The 22,046-nt window shown below is 37.5% G+C and overlaps 1 protein-coding gene, 1 long non-coding RNA gene and 1 pseudogene across 2 annotated transcripts; all 3 read right to left on the bottom strand.

Moving 5' to 3' along the window:
• Positions 1 to 2,065: 2,065 nt before the first annotated feature.
• On the bottom strand, positions 2,066 to 7,532 carry LOC127624171 (transmembrane protein 165-like). The gene is made up of 6 exons (XM_052098873.1): positions 7,240 to 7,532; positions 5,827 to 6,058; positions 4,177 to 4,352; positions 3,851 to 4,036; positions 3,564 to 3,669; positions 2,066 to 3,429 (listed from the first exon to the last, which is right to left on the bottom strand). Exons 1-6 carry the CDS (start codon positions 7,375 to 7,377, stop codon positions 3,353 to 3,355), a joined length of 915 nt encoding a protein of 304 aa, XP_051954833.1. The 5' UTR covers positions 7,378 to 7,532; the 3' UTR covers positions 2,066 to 3,352.
• A 1,338-nt stretch (positions 7,533 to 8,870) lies between these two features.
• Positions 8,871 to 13,927, bottom strand: LOC127623912 (polyprenol reductase-like; annotated as a pseudogene).
• A 4,551-nt stretch (positions 13,928 to 18,478) lies between these two features.
• Positions 18,479 to 21,794, bottom strand: LOC127624400 (uncharacterized). The gene is made up of 3 exons (XR_007968151.1): positions 21,508 to 21,794; positions 20,703 to 20,758; positions 18,479 to 19,033 (listed from the first exon to the last, which is right to left on the bottom strand). It is a non-coding gene; the product is annotated as an uncharacterized LOC127624400 (long non-coding RNA).
• Positions 21,795 to 22,046: the final 252 nt, after the last annotated feature.

Here is a 22,046-nt window from a genome sequence, read left to right on the forward strand (position 1 = left end):
GAACAGCTCAAGACGTGCTTGCCCTGAATCAGCGGGAGAAACCTCCACAGGGCAAGGAATACAGCCAGCAACTCTATGGATTGCTGAACTAGCTAGGCCCACCGCTGAGTTTGCGCAGTCGGCACGACTTGGAAGGATGAATGGGGCATGATTTCTACAGCTACTTGCTGGAAAGAGGTGTGCCACTACCGCCTCCTCCACAGGGGGTAGTTGGGCATAACCTTTGTTTTCCCTGTGATCCACATTAGAGAGGATAGTATCGCTGTGCAAGTGATCTGAATAGGGCATGCGCCAGGATTTTGACAGTTCCTTATGAACTTCAGGGTAGAACGGGGCAGATCTGTGGAGTGCGGCTGCTTGATGGCATCTGGACTACTGGAACCATTCATCAAAGCAAGATTGTACAGGTTCCTCTAGAGGAGACCACTCGAGACAGAGCTCTTCGACCAGTGGCGCATGCACGCTTCTTGCACTCGCTGAGGGAAGGGGTGGCAGCATCATCCACTGACTACTCGCCTGATGCAGCGAGAGACATGACATCATCATCATCATCCCTAGTGTCAGAACCGCTGAACAAGACGAGGCCTTGCTCTCCTGCAGAGGTCCGGAGCTCGTCACACATACAATGTATCGGCTAAGTTGCATTACATGGAGATCGAGGGCCTTGCGGGCCGGGTATCGGCACGACATCCACCTCAAATTCATCCTGCTCGTCCTTGCGGCCCCGCCGTACCTCCTCGTGTGATCACTCGCATGTTTCAGAAGCAGGTGGGAGGGTGTGGGAGGCTGAATCATCCCCCAGAACAAGGTCGATTCGCTAGTGCAGCATCTTGAGACTCATGCCCTCACAGTGAGGACAGCCTGTCTCCATGAGAGATGACTCTGCACGGGCGCAGCCCAGACAGTGACTGCAGCTCTCATGCCGATCTGACAGAGCCTCTTACAGAACGACATCTTTAAAAAGATGCAAACATGTACTCCCTCATATATATATATATATATATATATATATATATATACACACACACACACACACACAATATAAATCATAATTGCTTAAGGACACACAACTCCTGCCGAAGCAATGCGGGGAATCAGGATACCGAAGCAGCTTGTTCACCAGTGAAGCGTCAAGTGGCGAGTTGGACTGATGTTCGCCGGAGCATTGCAAGGGAGCCGAGTGTCTTCTCATTGCCATGAAAATCCCTCTTATTACCATATAGTGTAGTTTTTGAACTAGCAACGAAGGCTTGTGCTGTATCAAAGCTAGATACACTTGATCAATACAAGTATATCTATGTGAACGCACTCCCCCTCCCACACACACACACACTATATGTATATATATATATATACACACACACACACACACACACGTATTCGTGAGTGAAAAACAGCCGTCATGTCAGCACAAATCTCAGTGTAGTCGAAAAGTTGTTAAGATTTACATCAGAGAAGCTAGATACAAAAATGGCGACACTCGCTGCTGCTGAGAAGTGTGCTTAAACTTACATCATTGCGATTTTGAAGCAATGATATTTCTGACGAGAGCTGCAAAAAATAAAGGAAATCCCACACAAGATCTCTGTTTCTGAGTTTCTCTTTCGATCGTCCAAACACAAATTCACACACACATGCATTACCTTGTTACACCAGTAAGTACTCCAGTAAAGCAGCACAAGCCTCGGTTGCTAGTTCTAAAGTGACGTTTTCGAATTAGCAATGAAGGATCAGACTGTATCAGAGCAAGACACTGAATCCGTGAAGAAGAAAGTAGTTCCACTCTCAAGAGCGGTTTAGGGATGAAAACCAGAAAATGTCTTGAGATAAAACCCTGAATGATGTTACCACACCTTATGTTATTATTATTATGGAATTCAGTGGTCTGGCGTTAATTATTCCTTTCATCTAACACATGCTATTGTTGTCTTTCATCGCAACACGTTCTGTATACATCTGTTCAATCGTGACCCTACAGAGCTAGAATTAAACCATAGCATCACGATTTGCTCCTTAGTTATACAGTTGAGTATTCAAATTATGAAAAATAACCACATCTGACTGACACTGATACTTTTATTCAATATTTACAGGAATCACAGTTTTTGTAGTTAAATTCCTCTATGACAGATCATTCAACACACTTTCCAAAGTTAAACAACCCATGTCAAATATTGACAATAAAGTCAAGTCACCCTAAAAACATTACAAAAAACAACCACAGCAAAGCTAACCCCCTCCTTGGCTAATAAACACATACAATTCTTCAACCTTGACAAAATCTCATAATTCCTGTGCTCCTAGTAGAATAAATAAAAACTACGCCCCCTACCAAAAAAAAAAAAAAAAAAAAGTTGTCTTCAAAATTCCTTAAATTACTCTTTATGAGCAGATTCCATCAACATTTTACAAGTGTGCTTCTTTGAAGGGAGTCTGTGAAAAGCAGACCATAATGTCCATAAGTCTTCAGTAAGCAGAAGGGCATATTAAGTGTTTGTGAACATAATTTAGAATTGAAAAATGACCAGTAAATAATGTGTCTGATTTAAAGGCCACATGTGATGAATGTCTACGTGTAAATTAAATCTGACACAAAGTTATACTACTTTTGGTTAGAGGCAGTGTGTTTTTAGCCATTGACTTGATATTGCAGTATGAATAAAAAATAGAAAAGCCCATCATCAACAGGTAGGACTTTACTGTATTGCACACGCAAAGTTCCATGCTTCATTACAGTCCTATGTAAACAACATTCACATCTAGCATGTTTGTTATTGTTGAAGGAATACATTATAATATACTGTTATATTGCTGATGTTCTTACCCACTGAATGCTCTTGAGATGCAAGTAGATTTACTGCTGTGAAGTGGTTAACAGCACAGAATGTCATGGGGACAGTGAAGGATATTTTTGGTGGCTGATCTGGTATTAGTTTTACTGCTCTTGTAGTGAAGATGAATTAGGCTTGAATATATTAGATAATGGCCAGCATTTACCCAAAGTGCACTGCTCAAACACAAGGTAAAATTATATGAAAAAAGGTTCATTTTTGGCTATTTAAAACATTACGTATGTGCCAGCCCTCGAAATATGACTGGTAGTTCAAGTAAACTTTAGGTGGCATACTGGAGGAATATGGTGATCACCTAAAAAGAGACCAGTGTATCTGGTTGAAAGTAATGAGCAGTAAATTGTCATTCATTCATTCATTCAGTCTTGGACACGGACGGACACACACACGGACACACGAGTAACACTCTAGACATTCACATTTCTCACACAGTCTCTCTTTGTATGGGTTGTCTTCTGGCGATTATATGTACAAAATGAAACCAAGAGTCACTTCTTCAATCAGAATCCAGAATCAGGCTTGATAAAGAGGGCGGAGAATGCAAAGGCGAGGAATACGATTCCACCGATGATTGTAACTAGAGATTAAGGGGAAAAATATAATTCCATTAATAACCAATCAATCAATTAATAATGAAATTAAGAAAATAGATTCTTTATAACGTAAACTCATAGAACATAATGCATTGTAATAAATAAGCCAATATCTCACCAGTTCTGACGGATATCTTCTGAGCCACCATCCTTCCACCAATAACAGCCAGTCCTGTGCACAGGGAGTGTCCCAAAGTTCCACCGACTGCTACTCCAAATGGATCCTGCAGTACAACATAAGTTTATAAAACAAACACAAAGGCCAGAGGAAAATGGATGAATAAAAACAAATTTTTTTGTAACTATGTGAATAGATTTTTGCAGATAACGATAGTTCCAAAAAGCAACTATCGGCACAGATTAATTGGTAAAACCAATATATTGGTCTGCCTCGATTTACTATACCTCTCTCGCAGCCAGTACAATGGTGGCAAGCTGAGAGCGGTCGCCCCACTCAGCGAGGAAGGTGAGGGTGAGTGCCTGAACGAAAATGGGTGAGATCACACTGTGCCACTTTCTCTGGGGCAACATGGTCGCTGCAGTCCCTTCCTCCATATCGGGTGCTCCGTTTGCCATCTTATAGCGTTGCAGCTGCGAGCGAGAGAGAGAGAGCGAGAGAGAGAAAAACAGCCTGTCAGCGGTCAGATAGAATGCTTAAATTATGCAGGGGGTGTTATATTGCCATGTCTGGGGACAGACGCTTTGGTTACAAGTATATGCTGCTCCATCACCTCCTCATCTTTTTTCTTTATCTCTGCCTGGACCTCCTCCAGCTCCTCCTGCCCTTCATCAGGACTCATCCTCAATCCCTCCCTCAGCATCCTCAAGCCAAAGATGGCGAAAAGCACTGTCGATATGTAGTAGGTGTAGATCCGTGGAATAATGGTAGTTGCATAGCCGAACAGGACTAATGGGAACACAAATGGGTCACAGGTCCTTCAAGCATTCTGAGAATTTATACAAGACACACAGTAGAGAAACACTCACATTTTTCATATTATATAAGATTATTTATATATATATATATATATATATATATATATATATATATATATATATATATATATATATATATATATATATATATATACACACATACATACATATACACACACACATTTTATTGTTGTTTTAATTTTACTGTTATTTTTCATATAAGAATGATCTTATGATGATTTCATCAATGATGTAACACGTTGCAAACTGCAGACAGCGGGGGTGAGAGACGAGTGTCTCCATGTTAGAGTGCGCATCACCCGGCGGAACTGTAAATCTCGACTCCCGCTCAGATTGTGTCTCTTCCGTGACTGGTTGAAGCGGCTCTGACCGCACAGAGAATGACAGTTTTGGAGTTTGCACGCTCCCGTATTATATTAACTTTAATTACTGATTAAATAAAGATATCGCCAAGCTGTGATCTGTGTTTGTGTTATTTTTTCTGGCCACCAGTTCAATTTTTCTGTCTGCTCTGCATTCATAATCACCTGATTTCCACGCTGAACACCGGAAACTCACATGACCAGACGTGCCACTCCCTAAACTGAGACTGACTGGTCATCTTTTTATTAGCGGTGCAGAAAATGGGCAAACAGTTCTCGGAAAGAATGGGCTGTCACGTCCACACGTGCACTTATTTAATTATTTAAAAAAAAAAAAAAAACGCAGCATTTGCCGTCATATAATCGCACAGGCTGACACCGCGATTGCGATATTATTAATCGTGCAGCACTAGTTCAAAGCCATTTCTTAGCGTTAGTAGTAATATGAGAGATCATGTAGTACTCACTTCATGTCACGAACTGGCTCATAATACAAAAAAATGGTATTTTGCCTCCACCTGCTGGCTAAATATGTAATGTAACAAAATTAAATGTAGAGAGAAAGATAGCGCTCAACACATCTGCACTGCTCTTACACTTTAACGGCATGAACACCAGCAGAGTGATACACACACACACACAGTGAAGTGGCTGAGTGCTCATGGAACGTCTCTCATCCAGTCAGATAGGAGGACCGGAACTAACCATTTGTATTGTAAACTGGATGAGAAATAAATAAACCCAGATAACTTGAATGGCGGGTAACTCGAGTTAAGAACAAAAAAAAAAGCTCACATGCACATATAGCACATAAGCATTATTAAATTAACTAAAGCTTGTGTGAGTGACAATCTCTGATTTCACAGTTTCAATTAATTTCCTATTAATTGTCTAAACTACACTACATCATAGAAAGCTCTGGTAAATAGAAGATGAAAACACTATCAATCACTTCTGGCAACCAAGGTAAATTTCTCGGAGTTGTATTGGTGTGATTGTGGTTATGTGAAGTTTATCAATTTCTGAATAAGATAAAAAGCTTTAGAACTGTATTTTACCCACCTGACAAACACGTCATGAGTCCAAGAGCCAACATGGCACCCGCCAAAATAGTGAAGCGATTGTAGCGCATAGCCATGATTGCTGCGATGAAGAACGTCTTGTCTCCCAGTTCAGAGACAATGATGACTGAAATGGCTGCCACAAAGGCATGAATAAAGCCAAGGTCTCCTTTATTGGGCTCATTGACACTAACTGCTGGGTCAGGTGCATGACCGGTGGTGGCCTTCTGGAGCTGGACAGAAATTATGTTGGTTGTTAGATCAATTATTAGTGATGGTAACAATTGCACAATAATTTAGAAGCATGACACTTTCTTGTTTGTGATTTTTGTAGATCACAAAACGGAGAAGTAGAATCACTTACAGTAACTCCTATTTGGGTCAATGTTAACAAACTTATAATGCTTTGAAACTTTATAAGCTTTGATGATTTAAAGAATCTCTGAACTCTTCAAGGAGACACATTACAACTACTAAGAGCAATTGTGTTTGTCACTCCATTCACATGAAATACACATGTTGAAATTTGAAATCTGTGTATTGCCCAAAGTAATTGTACCATTATGACACTTTTGTTTGAATCACTGACTCTTGGGTAAAAGTGACAAATATCAGCTAAATATGCTTTCTTATTCTTCCAAATATCTTTGCCTGAAAAAAAAAACAAAACAAAAAAAAAAACATAATTGGGTACAACAATGTAAAGAAGTGATAAAAGAAAGTTTTGAATGTTCTGCTGATTAATCGTCACTTTCTTTATCACATGCTTCGAGTAAACCTACAGATTTACTCCACTTGCTTCTCGTCACCTTATTTTATTGCTGTGTTCCGCAAATGAAACTCATTTTGATACTTCATCCATACATCCTTTAGATGGTAGTAAGATTTTACATATACAGCAGATGCATCTTTCTAATGATTCAGAATATGAAGCGCGAGAGAACATATCTTTAAGAGGTTATGAGATTTGTTCACCAACACGAGTAAAGATCAACGAACATCTAAATAACACACACACACACACACACACACACAAAGGAAACTAAAATCAGCCTAAACTGGTAGGCTAGTTTAGAGGGGTTTGGAGCATTTTTATTTATTTTTGGTCTTTAAGATGGATGACCATATAAAACGAGTTAAAACCATCTTCGACTGATGTTAGCCGTTTTATTAGTAAAACTATAAACTAAGAGTAATCACATCATGTTAAAACTGGACCATCCGTTTATTCCAGCCTGACAAGTCATGTGAATATAAACCTGTGAAAGTCAGTGGTCAAACTAGTTTGCCTTGAACTATTGCGCTAATGTACAGCCCTAATTACCCCATTAATTCCAGTTTTACTCTACTTTCACGAATATACATTTTTATTTAACAAACTCTCCCAAGCGTATAATACTTGTTTAATATGTACCTGCACAGGCTGTTCCTCTTCAATGACTTTATTCTCCTCTTGAGTTGCAAAAACTCCGGCTGACAAAAATGTGACGGTCAAAATCAGGAAGCATATAAACCTGCGCCCGCCATGCCACTCACCGGCCCGGAGAGGCATATTTGTGGTTGGATAACACGGCTTCTAGTGTGTTAATACTCTGCAAATTACAACAGCAAAAACGTAACATTTATGTACATCCACGTTATGTTGTTACGGTCTTGTTAGCCCACCGTGGTCAACCTAGCTGAGAGGCTAACGCCAAGGCAACTTGCTTTTTAAAACGCACCATGATTGGCCAGTTGAGAGTTCATCGTGTACCCAAGACCTTTACGTAAGTCAAATTGATGGAGACTACTGGTTGAGACGTCTGTCTCATTGACGTACGACGGAACACCTTCAGAAAGGTAGAGTTGCAGCGCAAAAGGGAAATACTGTACAAGGAATGTGCATAGCCCTTCTACCTTGTAGAGCCTGCAATGTTAGCAACAAAATGCATAGACATAGATATGCTAACGGTGGTACAGAAGCTTTTATTTTTTTAATGGATATCTATGGAGGAGATGCTTGAATGTGGTAAACAAATTGCTTTTGTGATAAAAGAGCTCCTCACTTAATGAATTTATCGCCTGTCCGCTAATCTTCAACATGTTTGACACTACTAAAATGCTTATAGAGTGAACTATGTGTTAAGTTTACAACTATAAAAAAAGAAAAAAAAAGATGTTTTATAAGAGGCGACGCGGACAATTTGCGACAGGTAGGTGTCAGTTTACGGCTCTCACCGTTCATTTGTATGGTGTCCGCAAACAGTGACTTACTGTCGTAACATACAAATTGGCCGTTACGCTTTACCGGAAGGTAAAATCGCTTAGGTTGTTACAATATAATAAATTTAAAAAAAAAAAAAAATTATATATATATATATATATGGCTCATAGACTAGTGAGTATAATTAAAGAGATAGTTCACTCAAAAATGAAAATTATCTCATCATTTACCCTCATGCCATCCCAGACGTGTATGGCTTTCTTTCTTCAAACCAAGATTTTTAGAAGAATATCTCAGCTTTGTAGGTCCTTATAATGCAAGTGGATGGTGATAGGCACTTTAAAGCTAAAAAAAAAAAAAAAAAAGTATTCCATACAACTCCAGTGGTTAAATTAATGTCTTTTAAAGCGATATGGTCGCTTTGGGTGAGAAACAGATCAATATTTAAGTATTTTTCACTATAGTTGTTTACTTCCGATGGCTTTACAATGCACATTCACAAGAGGACCGAGTACACAGCCTCTCCTACTGTCGTCCCATGCTTGACTGTTAAGCTGTATCCCATAACAGAGCAGTTGTTAAATGAGAGAGAAAGGTTGTTATATCAGTAAATAAAGAATATCTGATATTATCCATACTGACATATCTTCGGAAGGAAGCTGCTTTTGTCAGTCACCAACTGTGCTGTCTGTGTCAGTCCATTTCAGATATGTTGTTTGTATTTCCCTCCATAGTTCTTCAAATAACATACATTGCCAATAAGTGTCAGCTCTCTCTGAAAAGTGACATTGAGAAAATCTATGCTTTGTGCACTGCAGTCAAGTTTATTCAATAATTCAGTTCTAAATTACATATAAAAAGAGCTTATTACATAAGAAGAAGAAAAAGTTGTGTTGATAAGTATATGTTTCAAACTTTACTCTGTTGTTATCATGACAGAGCTGGGTGGTCAGTGCCTGGTTACAGAGTACATAGATTACCACCAGTCATGTAAGTGAACTGCTACCACAACAAACACTCAATCCAAAGTAAATCAGAAGTTCAGCCAGGTAATTAGAACAAGAGACCACCTCAAACCAGCCACCATGTGGCATCTTGTGGGCCAGAGTCTCTACTTTACCTACATCAAAGTACAGAGTGAACAAAGGTTCAATTCCAGTTGTGGCTTTAAACAGACTCTTCATTCCTCACAAACAAATGTAGCAATTTGTTAGTCACATTCTAAATTTGGTTGTTGTTATTTAACTGAAATGCATGAATTTGGTTACTTGACATTCGCCATGGGTTCACACTAGATTTTCCTATGGGGTTTTGGATTTTTGGATTAATGAGTAATATGAGGTCTGTGGTAAAGATTTCTTGATGATACGTGGGCATTTTGTTTTACAACATGTACTACACACTTTTATACCTCAAATGTGAATTTAAGCCGTATCGAATTGCATGCTTACACGCCGGCTTAAAAATTCACGTTTGAGGTATAAAAGTGTGTAATACATAATGTAGAACAAAATGTCCACGTATCGTGAAGTAATGTTTACCACAGATCTTATTTTACTCATAAGTTGAACAACCCCATTGAAAAATCCCAAGGGAACCTGTGTCGAATTAGACTTCTGTGTTTGCCTACAAATTATCACGGCTGAAGAGCTGTAATTTAATTATTAACACTGTAAATATCAAGTTTTAATTAAAATTATTTAATTATTTAAGGATTTTATTTTGCCAGGCAAATTCATTGGTTTCTTAGCTGAGCTGTCAGTTCTCAGCTTGAACAGCCTTGAGAGGGACCGATGCTGGAGGATGCCCAAATGAAAATTAGAGTCCCAGTTACATGATGCCATGTTAGTTGATAAAAGAAATGGACAGATGTAGAGCAGATGGACAAACATTAGTTTATACAAATATATGTCCTATAATTGTAAATAATATACTAAAAATGCTAATATTAGCATTTTTATTAAAACTCTGGGATATTATAAATATACTAATAATACTAATATTTTCATTAAATAACTAAAACTAAAACTCACGGATCTCATTCACTGTACTTTTGAGTCTGTCTGGTTAAGTTAGGAGTTTCCTACATGGCAATATGATGACAGGATAGAACTAACCTACTTTAGGCAGAGATCCATTTATACACAAGACAGTTAGTCCAAGTAGGATCTAGTAACACAAACCAAATGCATACTGGACTGGATAACCCCATTAGAGAATACGCTGACAAACAGGCACTCTAATAGCCATCTAAAGGAATGGATCCATAGTTACACTTTTAGAAGCACAACGGACAGCTACAACTCTGAAAATCAAATGTAGTATTTAATTATGCATTTGACATTTATGTTTCATAAATGTAAAATACAAATAAAAGCGCTTTCTTCTCAATATATTCTCAAATACTGTATATTGTAAGATAAAATAATCAAACCATTACAGAAGTTTCCATTGTAACCAGGGGTGGACTGGTAATCTGGCATACCGGGCATTTTCCCGGTAGGCCAACGCACTTTGGGGCCGATCAGGGGCGGACTGGCCATCGGGAGAACCAAGCAGGCCGGTGAGTCGGCAGTTTAACGTGCCGAATGGGCCACGATAAGCTAAAATGAGCCATCGCGTTATGCAGAATGAACCACAAAACGGCAACGCAATATGCAGAAAAGGACAAAGAACACCATCTTATTAAATAAACAGATAGTCCCGCCCCAAAATCAAGCCATTGGTTGAGTCAATATTGTTGCGTCAGGCTGGACGTGTTTCTCAAAAATAGCAGAGCAGTCTTTATAGCACCACATATAGATAAAGTTACTGTTTACAAATAAACGATCCACCCTGCCTCTTCTGGGTTCTATTGGTTGCCCAGAATAGAGCTGGATGGGTGCTTTGCACAAATTGCGCTGAAACTGCCCAAAAAGTGCTGTTTGTGGGATTGAAAAACCTCTTTTCCCACAGATTACTGGAGATAAGAGCTTCTTAAAGGGTAACTAAACCCTAAACCAACTTTTTTTAGTTAATGATCTGTAAGAATGGGGCTTTATTAGTACTGGTCATTGATTCAAGTCATTTTTTTGACATTTGTGTATAAAGTGTTTTAATTCTACAATATATGGTGTAAAAAATCTGATTGCTGCCCTCTTCAGGTTGAATGGTGGCTACTGCAGTTGAATTTTCCTATTGGCTGTTTGCGGTACTTCGTGATGTAAGCGGTGACAGCTGATGTAAGCAGGTTCCAACTCACCACGCCCTTGGTACGAGCTACCACGCCCATGGCAGTATAAAAACCATCTCGTTTCGTCAAAACCACTGTAGCGAGTCAGGAGTTGGAATTGCGATTATTGAAAAACGATCAGGATAGAGTATTTTAGCATCTATTTAGCATAGCATTTATATAGTTATTTAGATTATTTCGTGTAGCCTATGTAGTTAATTAGCATATTTGTTAGTGTAGTATTGTTAGAAGCATAGTTAATTAGTAGCATAGTATTGCGTCAGTTAGGATAGCTTCAAGTTAGCGTAGATTATCTGTATTTAGTACAGTGGTTAGGATGGTACGTTGGTGTAGTGTTTCTGGTTGCAACAGCACTGCTGGACTGTATTGCTTTCCATATAGACTTGGAAATTAGGCCCCAGTGGTTGCATGTCCTTGGGCTGGAAGACGGCTAGTTCCCGCCTATAGCTGGAGGAGTGTGCAAACTGCATTTTACGCGGGATTGCTTCTCCAACGCAATGGAGGTGGAAATGGGCTTCTCCAAACAGCTCGCGCTGAAAAGCGACGCAGTGCCAAACGCTGCTCCTCCTGCATGGACTCCACCACCGCAGCGGCGTCTTGAGGTGAGTGATCATATATATTTGAATCACAATTTATGGTTAGGCTAAAGTTAATCCTCTGGGGTCGACAAACGCATTTTGCTGGATTTTTTCACATAGCGGCAAAATATGAATATGCCTACAGAGCGCACGCTATTGACATCAACTCGATAAAACTCATCAGATTCATGTACATGTCATCTTGCGACCGTGTGAGGAATAATAATAACATAATAGTAATACAATTCACCCTCCTCCACTTCAGGTGAAGGTGGGGGAGAAAAGTCCTTGACTTCAAAAGACCGCTCCGTGGCAAAGCTACTTGCGTCACTCCAGTCACTCTCCATTTTAGAGTCTGACAGCAGCTGTCAATGAATCCGTCACTACGGGTCTCAGGTGCACACCCCCCCGCTCAGCCCCACACACGGTTCGTCCCCTCTATCCCCGCTGGGGTCTGCCCACTTTTCAAGGATTTTTCAAATATTGCTAGTGGGTGGAGTCAGACTCTGAGCAGGGGTTTAGTTACCCTTTAAAATTTCCACCAGATCATTGCATCAGGAAAACTCTGCTCTATTAGACACAACTGACCCGCAGCACATGTGGGTGGATATTAACTTTTTTAACTAAGAAATCACGCAAACTCTGATCACAAACGGCTGTTTGTAATTTCCAAAGTGCTGTCGTTGTGACAGAAATAAAGTCAAATATGATCTTCTATGATCAAGACCACCAGATACGATATAACGGGAGGAAAAGATCCCGTCTCCATCACCACAGTGCATGGACTACTGTTTATGAAAGGATAAATTAATACAAATAATGTCATACAACTAAAATTATGTCTTTGCATTTATTTAGAATGCATTCATGCAGGTTCATTGAAACAAATTTAAACTTGCTTTGCCGATATATCAGAAAATAACCCACATACTTCTCTGCAAACCATAGATAGATCATTTATAAAAACTTTTATTAACAGACATTATTACATTCTATGAAGCTTAAAAGATGATTAAAACTGCAGAGCTGCATATTCCCACCACCGAAATCTGCTGCTCCAAAGAACCCGCAAGAGTGGTTTCCTACGGTGTGACGTCAGAATAATTGCATTTAAAGCATGGTGTTTACAGTTTTCGAAGATATCAACCTGCGAAAGGTTTACATATAATTGTCTCTGCATAATAAGATGGGGTAGGAGAAAGTATTTGAATACAGAAAAAGTTACACAATTCAGCTTTAATATGGGGTCTCTGGTTGATCTTATTTGAAATTTGAAGTACGTTCCAAGCAGATCTTGGGTCGAAAGCACTGATTGCAAGCGTGTCAGTCAGCCAATCAGCGAACTCCACATTCATGATGAAAGAACAAACGGAGAACAGTAGGAGGAGCCCATTCCACATGACCGAAACGACAGAAATGACAGAAACAGCTACAGAATACATAAGAGAAAAATGTTTCCCTACATGCACAAACTATCTGAGAAATATACAGAATAACTTGAAACCATATTTATCCCCAAATCACCTCTTTGACACATCAAAATTGAGCTGTCAGCATGGGTGCGTGACGTGTTCCTTAGTTTTTCCATTTCGGATTAAGTCCTGAAACACCTGTTCAAATTTATAAGGCAGTTGCAATGAAAATATATAGAGGCATAAAGCTACTAGAAAACATAACGCTAGCAAAAACCATATAATATGAACTATTGGGATGTGTCAAGCATCGCAGCATCATAATGCCACCCACTAATTTATATACAAGGGGGAACAAATACTTAAAATGTCTTGTTCTGGGCACTGACATTTGCTGATCGATCCCAAACCCTTTCGATGTCATGTCACACAAAAAAAATCCACAATACAGAAACCACTGCATTATGTTTGATATTTGCAGCGTTTTATATGAAATGATATCAATCGTATATTTATATACAATTTATGGTTCTACTTATGAACACAGGGGGGCAGCAGGCAAAAATATTTGGCCGTGGGTCTATCAAAAATTTATTTGTTCACTGGATAAACTGGTTAGATGTATTTCCACTCATCTACTTACTGCTTACATGCACAGGCAAACCTGACCTTGGCATCATGACCCAATTAAAATATTACCTTTACCAGGTCATTATTATTATTATTTAGAAATATTGTGACAAAGTGGATGGATAGGCTACCTGGTGTTTTGTTTCTGTATACTTGAATTATCATTGCATAAATGAAAAGTTAGCTATAATGTTTGGTAACTGACTTGACATTTCAAGCAGTGTGTCATGCTATATTTAATAAAAAACTAGATTAAACATGTTTCTAGTTGTAATTACATATAATAAAGTATAATTATTAGACGTGCACTTTTATTAACTCGAATTAAGAGACTGCCTATGTATGGAAACTATCAAATAAATGGTGACCAATTACAATTACAAAAATATACACTTCCCTCTATGCATTTTAACATAATTTCTTGTTTTGTTTTTGAATCCTGCACAACAATCTTATCTTTCAACTATACCAATTTTATTTAATGAAAATACTAAATCAGAATATGCATGCTACACATTATCCTGGAATTGTTGTTAGATTTGATGTATCAAAGAGGCGATTTAAAGTGAAATAAATAATCTTTTATTATCATCTATTTACATCTTCCTAATTTATTTATATTCCTAATTTATCTCTATTGCCTGTTTATTCTTATTGTCTATACTTCGTTATTGCTACTTTCTGTTTTATATTTATGTTTGTGCTGTAATGTCTCAATTTCCCCCTGGGGATTAATAAAGTAGTATTGTATCGTATCTCATCAGGGTTATAAGCTTTGTAAAATAAAATGTATGATTTTTTTTTTCCACATGTTGGAATCTAGTAGTGCATTTGCGGTTACTCCAGCCATTTGCTTCGAACAGTTCTGAGGTTCAAATGATATAATTTTACTTTAAAACCTAACAAATGTAACATTACCTTAAAAAGGTAATGTTCCTTACTCTGAATGTGCTAAATTAATCTAAGTTATTATATATATATATATTTATTCAATAAAGTGTCATATGTTTAATTTTTAGGTAGTACATGGTCTCAAAAGCAGTAGGGCATGAGTGTGCTCATGGCTCTGCGAACATCAAAGAGCAGCTTTTCTGTTTATTTGGGCTCATCTTCTGTCGACTCAAACAGGAACCCTGAGACTGTATGCACTCTTACGGAGCCAGCTGTGAAAGTGTGTTTTTCAGAATTGAGGAAGACATAATCTCACTAAACAAGACTAAACAAACACAGCATCACTAAAATTCCCCAATACACAGGGAGACTGCAGATGTTGTAATCTCTCAAATTTATTATTCTTATTGTGAGAGTAAAAATGCTTTCTGGTTGTGTTATTGAAGTTACTTTCAGATGATTACATTATTTTGACAAACAGTTGAGATATTCATATTTGGATGACAGCAGAGGATAAGGAAGGTTAGTCGTCAGTTTCTGCAAGGTATAGTTCACACTAAAATGAAAATGCGGTTGTCACTCATCCCCATGCCATTCTATACCTGTATGAATTTCTTTCTTCCATGGAATTAGGCAATTCTGCCTAACATCTCCTTTTATGTTCCACGGAATAATGAAAGTTATACAGGTTTGGAACGACATGAATCGACATGAGTAAATTATTACAGTATTTTCATTTTTGGGTGAGCTATCCTTTTACCAACAGAAGCAACACAATAATAAAAATGCATGAACCTCTTAGTGGCCTCACATGTTTCTGACATCTAACCATTTTTAGACCTCACAAAAAGACCAGACTGATCTCACAGTGAAATTGGAAACAGTAGGTTGACTTTCTTTAGCTAAAAAAACAAACTATTTAGCCTGAGACGGACCAATGGTATTAAAATGATTGGGAGAAATTTGAACCCCTTATGACCAATGGATTTACAAAAAGAAGTTCCACCTAACAGGTAAAAGAGCCAATCACATTTTAGAAACAGACTTTGCCTGTCAGTCAACTTAAGAATGTGAATGTGCATTAGCTGGACAAGTCTGACAAATAGCATTTTGTATGGTTGATCTTAGTTAAAGAGCACAATTTATGATACCATTGTTGTCAGATTTTACTGCTGATTTGAAACATGTTCATGTTAATTAATTTTAATATTGGAGGTTTCGGTCTTTGCCCATTCAAGTAGATTGGTGTTGTACTTTTATGCCACATGTTTACATAGAAAATAGCTTCCCAGCCTGCGAGATGGTCACCAAGTTAACTGACTTGCTTTGAAAGGGACTTTGGCTAAAACCAGTTTGTGCTTACCAAAATGTGAACTGTCCCCAGTGGCCAGAGCGGTAAGTGTTGTTGGGCGCAAGAGCAAGTGTGATCTCTATTTTTTTGGAGGGGCCCCAAAAACAAGTGAGTGGTTTTCAGCTGTACAGGCTGCAATAATGTAAAGGAATGCATATTGTATCAACTTTAACCCCTAGCCCAAACCCCAAACCTAACCATCAGTGTAAATTATAACAAATTAAGTTGTATTGTCATATACAAACATGTTACATTATAGGGGAAAATGCAACCTCAGGATCACGCTTGTCTCTGATTATGCACACGCTATTTCTTCCTGGTTACAACGCGAGATGCAAACTCGCTTGTTGGTTTATCCAAGGGTACCGTAACTTTCAGAAACAGCATGTCAACCTACCATGTGATCATATTGAAAAGACAGAACCTTGAACATATAATTGGTCTAATAAATTATTTAAGTGTATCCATGATGTGATGAATTGACAGTGTTATAAAGTAGTAGTTAACCCTTTAGTTCTCTAAGTGTTTTCAGGATTGAGTTAAGAAGCAATATTGGTAATGTTTATAATGCATTATTAATGTTTTAATTAAAATTGTGCATCTGTGTATTAAAATAGCTGAAAAGGCCATTCAAAAGTTGTTACATTTTTTCTCAATATCTTTACCTGTCCCTACATTTTTACCCTTAACAAGATTATGATTTATAGCAGGAAGCAGAGCAATAACCATACTACACAATATGCATTTTACTGTTTGCTTGCACACTTTGCCTGCCAATGCAAGGAAACCTCATTATCCTCTTGAACTATTAACTATACCGTGTTCAATCAGTAAAAGAGAGAGAGAGAGAGAGAGACAGACTGTTTGTGTGTGTGGCAGAGATATGTAAGCTGAAGCCTCTAAAATATTTGACTCCAGGATGCCTCATAGAAAATGCAGGTTTCCTATCTGAGGATGTGTGCACCATTTCCTGCCCACTCCCGACTCTTCCTCACTCTGGATCCTCATTAGGCTCCCCTCTGACTCTGTCATTGTCACTCCTCCCCTCTTTCCATTCTTTTATTCCTCTGCTTATCCATCAATGCTGCCTTTTCACACAATTTTCCATGGCCTCCACTTGACTTCCGCTTTGCGATCCCCAAACCCCAGAACACACACTAACCCCATTTCTCACAATACCTCAGCCTTATTTTTTATTGTTCTCTATACATTTAGCCAATTCTCTACCTCTCTCCACACACATACACAAACACTTAGTGAATCTATTTCAGATTTTGACTGAATCACTGTAGATTTTAACTATAATGTGTTGTGTGCTTTAAAAAGCCCCTCTGTCCAAATAAATCACTGGTGAGAGTCTAATTTAGTCTAGGTTAATGTTTATTCTCTGGAAAAATCCATCATGAGAAACACTGATAGAAAAACAAAATAGAAAAACATTTGGATTGGCACTGACAAAAAGTGGAGAAGCATCCAAACTGAGGTACAATAGCTGGAATACAATGATAATGCAAACGTTCATATCAAAACCAACAAACATTCAACCAGTTCATAAATTAAGTTGGTTTATATATGAATCGCTTATGAGTTCTTGTGATGGCTTTTTGCCACTGTGTTGTGGCCAGATAACACTACTGGAGCATTACTCTCATTTCAGCCTCCAACCAACAACCACTAAATCCTCATTCCCAGGTACAAACCAGATATTCTCAGACTTTTGTTCCTCTGTTCTCTAGCACAATTATGTGAAGCATGCCATTAATCAGACTGAAAACAGGCTTAACTGTGATGAACATTAGACTTTTCACATGCAGTTCTTCTGTAGTTACTTCTCACTGTTTGAGGAATTAAATGTTTTTACAATTACAACAGATAAAATGACTAGAGAAAAAACAACTGATGTTTTCACATGAACTGATGATTTTTTTCTGAAAGGTATTTAAAAAAACATCTATTTTAAAAGTTATTGTTAAATGGATATACACAAAACAGAGGTGTACACTGTAAAAAGAAAAGGTGCCTGGAGGAACCTTTTGGGGTTCTTCACTTTGCCACACCGGCGGAACCGTCTGTAGATCCTCTAGGCACCCTTTCAAAAGGGGCGGTTCTCTGAGGAACCTTAAAGGCTTCTTGAGGAACCCTTTTATTAAGAATGATCAGGAACCACCTCTGGTGCTTCAAGGCACCATTTCCCAATTTGAATTCTATTTCTTGTCCCCACCCTCCCTCCCTTTCTTTTACTAATAAATAAAATTTATTTATTTATTTACATGTATTATTATTTTATAAACACAATGAAAAACTGAAACCAAATACAAAACAAACATTGTTTATTGATAAACAACAATAACATCCATACAAATAAAAAGTTCAATAAATAATCACCTTATAGTCAATAAATAAATGTATCAACATCTAATTCATGGAAGCACATGTATAATGTTAATATTGTGATACATTAAGAGTTTAAATCTTGACAAAACTGTAAAATATAAATATGACTCAAATATCTTAAAACTTTCGAATATATTTCAGGTTCCTCAAAAACAGTAGCCTAAAATTCAAATTGACTACAATTCAATTTACAATGCAGTCAATGGTAACATTTTCACTCTGGGAATATTCACACAGGACATTTTAAGAAATTGATAAGCCTCAACACAACTGTAGGTAGCTTGATGCTCTCCTTCTGAATGCCCAACAGATACTGCAGAAAAGTCAGTGTACTTTTAGTTGGTTTCCTGTACTTAATGTTGAACAGAAAGTAGGCACTCATAGTAAGGCCTACACCCATTGTTATGTCATCAGGTTCATCAGCAAGCAGTTCTTCGCCATGAAGAAAAACCGCAATGCTGCTTTCACCAAATGGGTCTCCTGTAATCACCATTGTTGGTGTGAGGTTCTGTGGAGGCTGTTGGTTGAAAAAAAGGGATAAGATAAATTTTTATTACAAAACATTTACATTAATTAATTTTCCACAAACATTTATTCAAAGTGTCTTAAAAATTAGGAACATCAAATGCAACTGGTCACAGAGTTAAAAATATACATAATATCCAATGTCCTTTTATGGTTGTGGAGTAGTTAAATGCACAAAATCACTAGCAATAACTGGCATAATACTGGCAAAACTTTAAGCTGATTATTTCAATTGTCAATGGCCCAAAACATTTGCACGTATAAATAAAAAAATTCAAAACAATCGTGCTCAAAGTAAATTTGAACGACAGTATTTGCAATTAATGGCTAAATATTTTTTAACACACAGCCTATTGTATTTAATTGCACTGCCATAATCTTGGTCACCACACGTGATAAAAAGAACCCTTGCACAATTATTTTAAATAGATTAAGTAAGCTACCACTACTGGTCACATCTATGTCGCAGCACAGTTTTCACAAGGACGCACGCTTCAATCTATCGCCGTTGGGGAGACTCTCTATTCGCTCCGGTGAAATCATAAAAAACATGCACACAACGTGTCCCTGCTTGATATACTGTAACCACTGATGAACATTTTCAGTTTTGATGAGAGAGAAAAAAAACTATACGAGTGCGGATTAGAACCCGTAACCTCTGACATGCTTGGCAAAAGATCCACCACTGGACCATTTAAAAACTCAAACAAAATGCGCATCGATGCATTTATTTACGGGTTGAGCAGAGAGGTTGCACAGTTTGACAAGCGGGCAGCGGCCGCACACCAGGCCACCGGATGGTGTTGCTAAGAACTTGCAATGTATAACTATTATCAGACCGGCCCTCGCACCCTCAAAACACTACCGGCCCACCGGGAAAAGTCCCGACTCTCCCGATTGCCACTCTGCCCCTGGTGATCCATGATGGACACAACAGCTATAACCACCACTTCCGCATTTGTCCACGTGATATTGCGGAAACCAAGGATAGCGCGGATATTGCGTCATTGACATGCAACATTTTTTTCCGGGATGGACCATTATTTAAAAATGGGAATTTCTCTGAAATTAAAAATCTTTGTGGACTTTTGGGGTATTGTAAGTAGACAACTGCAGGAAATATATCACACTGTGCAAGTGATTTTTGGATATTTTATTACAAAAATCTTACATATTGTATCTTCAATATATTTAAAAGTATATATTATTCCTGTGATGTCAAAGCTGAATTTGCAGCATCATTACTGCAGTCTTCAGTGGCACATGATCCTTTAGAAATGATTCTAATATGTTGATTAGAATAAATGAAGAAAAAATATAGCCACAAACGGCAATCATTGGGGTCCAAGCATCAATGGCCCGTGTGGGCTGATCAGTGATTCAATTGAAATGTATCTTATGTGGTTTTTATAGCAAAGTCCATGAATATGATATTAGGCTCAAAAGATTCAGAACAGTTTAGAATTTGCTGTTAGCTTCCTGAACATCTGAATTTCTTTTTTAATTAAACTAATGTTTGCTCAGAATGACTTGTTCTTTCGGTGCTTGGACCCCTAATTCATAAACTGATTTAAAAAATATTTTTCTGCTAGTGTTTTAATGAATAAGACCTGATTGACAAGCACCATTTCAGTTATTTTGAAGTCCAGAAATACACTTACATTTGTTGCAGCTCAGTGAAACCTGTATTTCAGAGGAATAAAGTATACTGGATGTTCTGAGGACAGAAAAAGATCAAAGGAAAGGGTTAGGGTAAATATTAAATAATAGTATACAGTTTGTACAGTATAAAAATCATTATGTCTACCCTAACGAAAATTAACCATGGTTTTACTACAAATAAAACAAAAACATGGTTATTATACCATAGTAACCACAAATGAACCATCGTTTTGCTACACTAACCATAGTTTTACCATGGTAACGTTAGGCCTATTTGTAGTACAACTGTGTTTAAACAAATACTAATCAATCCGACAGAAAACAATGTTTACTACACTTTTACTATAATAAATCCTTGGCTAATTTTCGTAAGGCCATGGAATGTCCCCTTAAAACATGTAAACCCAATTTGTGTATGTTTGTGTAAACAACGAATTAACACAAATGCCAATGACAACAAATAACGTTAGTTAAATAAAAAAAGAGAGCGCTAACGTTACATTGTCTAAAAGTTAACAACAAAACTAAAATCATTGTTTGTGATTTAACAGTGCTCATTTCGACCCACAAAGTAATTTCGTTTAGGCTACATTTCGTTAGCATCGCAGCTAAAACAGTTAGTCCTATTCTGCTATAGGCCTAACTTACTGTCAATGTGTATGGTCAATATACGTTCTTTGCTATAAGCGGTTAAAAAGTTTAAAACATACATTTTTAAACAGCCATACAATTAAGCGTGTTAGTGTGTCAATGTGTGTACACATAGTATATATTTTGCATAATAATTTTGGCGACTTTACTCACCTTTAATGGGGAAGTCATATGAAGCCGTTTTTTTTAAAATCACCGCTTCTTGCGTTGCGCGGGAGCAGAACGCACGAGAGCACTTCTTCTTCTTCTTCTTCGTATTTTTCTTCCGATTAATAATTATAATAATACTACACTTTAAAAATATATATTCTGATATATATAGGCTATATATATTCTGATATATATTCTGTAATAGGTTTCATCATGGCAATAACAACATAAAGATAAATCACTGTATTAATTGTTGACCAGTTTAAGCAATAGCCAGTCCTGAAAGCTATTTAATTCAGAATTACAAAATACTCAATTTAATATAGCCTACAGCTGTTCGTTTGAGTGTCACATTTGTACTGTTTGTGGTCAAATGCATATTATTGTTATTATTATTATTACTATTAAATAAATGTAAAATCTATATTTCATTTCATGGTAGCCTACTAAACAAAATTTCACTTTTAATAATGCACTGTTTATTTCAATATGAATTTTTTTAAATAATAGAAAAAAAAAATTCTATTTAAATTAGTGACGTA

This window comes from Xyrauchen texanus, chromosome 30, assembly GCF_025860055.1.
Source record: "Xyrauchen texanus isolate HMW12.3.18 chromosome 30, RBS_HiC_50CHRs, whole genome shotgun sequence".
Lineage (NCBI taxonomy): Eukaryota > Metazoa > Chordata > Actinopteri > Cypriniformes > Catostomidae > Xyrauchen > Xyrauchen texanus.